Here is a 4,653-nt window from a genome sequence, read left to right as displayed (position 1 = left end):
ATATCTTGAATGCCGAAATAATGACAAGCTAATTTTTCTTACACTGAACAAAGCCACGAAATATTATAATACCTATATGCCCGCGGTGTTTTATTTTTACTTTGTTGTTAATGTTGTACATACTTATTGACCTAAACAATTGAAAAACAATATCAAATTAATTTGTTCTATTTTTAGTCACCAAATAGATTGTATTTATTGTATAGCTTTAGAAATCAATATTAGATTTTACTACTGAAATTAAATTAGGTACTTACTGACATTTCCTAAGTAGGTAATATTGGATTGGTAGCTGAAGGTTTAATTTATACGCCTTATATTTTGAGTCGTGGTTTAGTTAAGAGTTAGGTAAGTACTTTAGTGTTTGACTAAGACAACAGAATACTGTTCAGCAGCTGAGTGTTTATTTACAGTTGAGTATAAAATCACATTTATCATCATCATCATCATTATGCACACATAAATATCACAATCATCAGTCATCCATCACGAGAATAAAGCTAAGTCGTTTAGTAGTGGAGTCCATGATGGCCATGCGCGAGGGGTGCATAGGCGATGTGCGCGAGGGGGGCGGCGTGGACCAGGGGGGCGGCATGCACCACGGGGGCGGGGTGGTGGCCGGGGGTCTTGTGGACGACGGCGTTGAAGCTGGAAACAAACACAAACCCGTCAGTTGGGGTATACAAGGAGACAAGGACATAAGGTTGAAAGTACCTATGCACTAAAGAGGTGGTGGCTGGAGGTCTTGTGGATGATCGCGTTAATTTTTTAGACTCTTGGGAGTAAATTAGAAAACTTTAAAAGTTTTCCGGGACATGAAATGATGAGTAGGTATCTAACTAGATTTCATTATGCAAGTAGTAACAATTCAACTTAAAAAGGTGCTCTTACCCATGGTGGTCATCAGCGGTGTACTCGACCTTGCGCACGGAGCCGTCAGGCTCGACCAGGGAGTAGCTGCCGTGCACGGCGCCACCGTCGCGGGACTCGTGCTGGCTCTTGTGGTCGCCGGTGTGCGGGTCCGCCACGGAGTATGCGTAGTCGTATTTGGGATGGGACTGGAAGTACATAAAAGCTATTAGAATACATTTTACGTTACAGAATGAGATGAACAATACCACTACCATTATCCAGTTCGGTTTGCGTGTTGTAACATTGACAAAAACACCGTGGGTTTTGAAATAAAATAATTATGAATTTCAGACCTTTCTGATCTGAAATTCATGAACTCGCAATATACCTAGAACATACTGATACTGGTATCAATCACAGTATATACCTACCGCGCCTATTACGCAGCTTGAACAACGTATAGGGTTAAGTCCAAGTATGTTAGACTGAAATGGTACGAATACTAATTCGTTTTGCGTCACTTAAAAAAAAAGATATTAAACGTAAGTAAACGGTGTCATAAAACCGGCTTCTTTCTTTAAAAACTTACGTGCTCAAGGTGGATGGGGGCAGCGTGGACAATGGGGGCAGCATGGACTACGGGGGCGTGGTGGATGAGGGGAGCGGCATGGACTAAGGGGGCATGGTGCGCGATGGGGGCATAGTGAGCCGGGGCGTAGTGCACGGGAGCGTCGTGGCGGATGATGCTCTGCGAGGAGGTAGCCCCGTGGTGCAGCGGCAGCAGACCGGCGTTGGCGGCGGCCAACACGGCGCTAAGGGCGACCACCTGTAACCAGAAGGAGGTTACCTGCTGTGGGATTGCTCAATTTAGATGCAGCCTGTCGTTACAGGTTAAGTATCACCTTCAAATGGAACTCCTTCAGATAAGGAATCAACTGAGACCCACTGAGCGGGTAGATTAAGCTCATATCTTTAATTAATGCTCAGGAAAAGCTTACTGGTATGTGGTACGAGTAAATACATATTAAATTGTATTCAATAGATTTCGATCGAGAAACGTCCCATTGGATAAATGGAACAAAGACTGATGACCTTTTAGTAGACTACATTTTCCTGGATACTCGGCTTGGGAAAATATTTCTATCTGATTTCCCAGCTATCATTTTTTTTCTAAATATCTTTACTGTTTATAATTCTAAGGACATTCTAAGGACTTGTTATTCAAAATAACTTCACACAAAATGTTTGCAGACTTACTTTGGTGAACATTTTGCACTTAATCAGAGCAGGTGACTGATACCATTATCGACTCGGACTATGTCTTTTATATGAAAAGCAAAACGGAGCCGTTGTCCTAGGGAGTGGGGGCCGGTCATTTCAGTTCCGTAACTTTGACACCGCGAGGTCGCGCATACCTTCGATAATTCACCGCCCTCCCGCCTGCGCCCTCCGGCGACACTATATACTGTACTAGTCGTTATTATAGATGTTGCGTGAGTAATGCCAATGATTGGTCCAGATTTGATACACAGCATCAGGCCCTTTGTGATGGTAACAGATTTTGACTTTATCGTTAAGTGCATGCGACGCCGCGATTTTGTAGCGATATTGTCAGTTTTGTGATATTGTGACAATTTTATCAGCGATTTGTCTGCGAAATGTTAAATAATATTGGCGGAAATGGAAAAATTAGTGCCTCTAAGCATATGAAAGTGTCTTCAATCAAAATGTCAGATTCATGAAAAGCCAAAAAATCCTAGTAATGATTTACAAAGCCACCACGCAGAAACTGTAAGCTACATTTGCAAAATCTATTAAATTGTTTACCGTATTATTTTTGCGCAATACAATGCCAAGTTAAATTTAATTTAGCAAATTCTGTTACGGTGGTTATGAGTGGTGAAGCCTAAATTTATGGGTTATACTTAGCGTATATTTAGTGTAAGTATTTACGTGTTAGCACAATACTAGTGCTTAATATCCTGATAAGGACAGGGGCCCTGGGAAAATAGGGATTTGACTCGCGAAAATGACACAATGTGACGTGGTACCATAAAGTACCATAAGGTACAGTCGACGTCAAATATATGTTTAATACACTTTTGCACCTTACTCCTTTGTAATAAGGCGAAAAATGTAAACATATCTTTGACGTCGACTGTATCAATAGTGAACCTAACATAGGTAACATGTCATATTTTCTTGATTGTAATGGGGCCCTGATTATAATACATACATCAGTAGGTATTGATAATAAAACAATTCTTTTTCACCACACCAGCTCGGAAAGGCTTACTTTGCACTTCAAAAACGGATAGCAAAGTTGCACTTTGCTATCAGTAATTCAAATGTGAGGCAAAGTAATCAAATGCAAATTTTGAGTTGTTTTCTTATGTTTGCTGGTTGGAATTGACTTTTAAATGATGATTTTGGGTCATAAATATTTAATAACATTCATTTGGATTTGGTTTGATTTAATATTTGCTTCGGGTTGGTGTGGTGAAAAATTTTGTGTTTCACTCGGGGGCAAATTTTGTTTAACCCTCGTGCTTTGAAACCCTCGCAACGCTCAAGATTACATTTTTCGAACCACTCGCTATGCTCGTGGTTCAATTTTGGAATCTTTTGCTTCCTCGGGTATTAATATTAGCACGAGCGGTTAAACAACAAATTTGCCCACTTGTAAAACAAATAACTATTTATACCCCTTTTTGCCCTGACGTCAAGAGGTTTTGCTCTGCGTCGAAATTATGGATATTTAATACTCCCATCATCTAACCTATATATCGGGAACATTCGTGAAGTATTTAGGTAGGTACCTAAATAAAATTAGCGTCTAAATTTCTGATTCTCAACGGTTATTAGATATGCCACAAAAGCTCTAACCTCTATTTTATTTCACAGTCCAACCACGCATTTCAAAGCAAAGTATATTAAATTTTATTGAGCATTGTGAATGGGTATATTGCAATGTTGTTTAACTAAAATATACATACTTAGTACAATAATTGGGTGACAATGAAATCCAATTATGGTTCATTAAGTGTCTCATGAAGGTGAAACGCTACTGAATGCCCACAATGACCCTCTGCTCATTAAATTCGAGGCACAAACACAAACCAATATGTATAATGTCCTTAAAATTAAACGAGAAGCACCCCAATTAAGACTAATCCCCCAGGTAAATATAGCAATTCTTCTCTTAACTTATTTTATAATTCTTTTATACATCATAAAAGCTCCAATGTCTAATGCAGATGTCTAATGCAGATGCACTACTGTCGTGACTCGTGACATTAATGAGGTATCGTACAGCAGCGGCGTGTACATGCCGCCGCTGCTGCTTTGCCAATTTCATTGATAAAATGAGTGATGGACTGAAAGTTACAATCGCGACAGTACCTACCTAACTAATGCGGTTCACCGCCGGCGTCATTAATGTCGTAACAGAAGGTAATGCAGCTGCAGTTGACAACCGAATGTCACCTCATGTATGGCGTCAGTAAAGCAGCTGTCACACTATTCTTTCTCGATGAGCTCAATTCGTAATTTAAATGAAACCCTGTGTAAGTAATCCTTCCATTTACCTACATAAAAATTATTCAGAATCAATAAGGATAATATTAGGTTTAGTTTAGGTTAAATATGCATTTTCAAACGGTACAGAACTATTAAAGCTCATTACCTATAATTTTCATCGAAATTAATTTACTTTTTCAGCAATAGGTACCCGCAATTCAATTACAATGCGTATCTAAATAGCCTGCATAATTAATTAATTAAAACTCTGCCCTTGTATGA

General features: G+C 39.4%; 1 protein-coding gene across 1 annotated transcript; it reads right to left on the bottom strand.

Annotated features, from left to right (window-relative positions):
- Positions 1 to 382: 382 nt before the first annotated feature.
- LOC134793679 (cuticle protein 7-like) lies at positions 383 to 2,214 on the bottom strand. The gene is made up of 4 exons (XM_063765332.1): positions 2,110 to 2,214; positions 1,442 to 1,678; positions 892 to 1,058; positions 383 to 648 (listed from the first exon to the last, which is right to left on the bottom strand). Exons 1-4 carry the CDS (start codon positions 2,119 to 2,121, stop codon positions 510 to 512), a joined length of 555 nt encoding a protein of 184 aa, XP_063621402.1. The 5' UTR covers positions 2,122 to 2,214; the 3' UTR covers positions 383 to 509.
- Between the last annotated feature and the right edge of the window lie 2,439 nt (positions 2,215 to 4,653).

Source organism: Cydia splendana, chromosome 9 (genome assembly GCF_910591565.1).
Source record: "Cydia splendana chromosome 9, ilCydSple1.2, whole genome shotgun sequence".
Taxonomy (NCBI): domain Eukaryota; kingdom Metazoa; phylum Arthropoda; class Insecta; order Lepidoptera; family Tortricidae; genus Cydia; species Cydia splendana.
The sequence above is the reverse complement of the archived record's forward strand: the minus strand, read 5'-3'. Positions and strand labels throughout refer to the sequence as shown.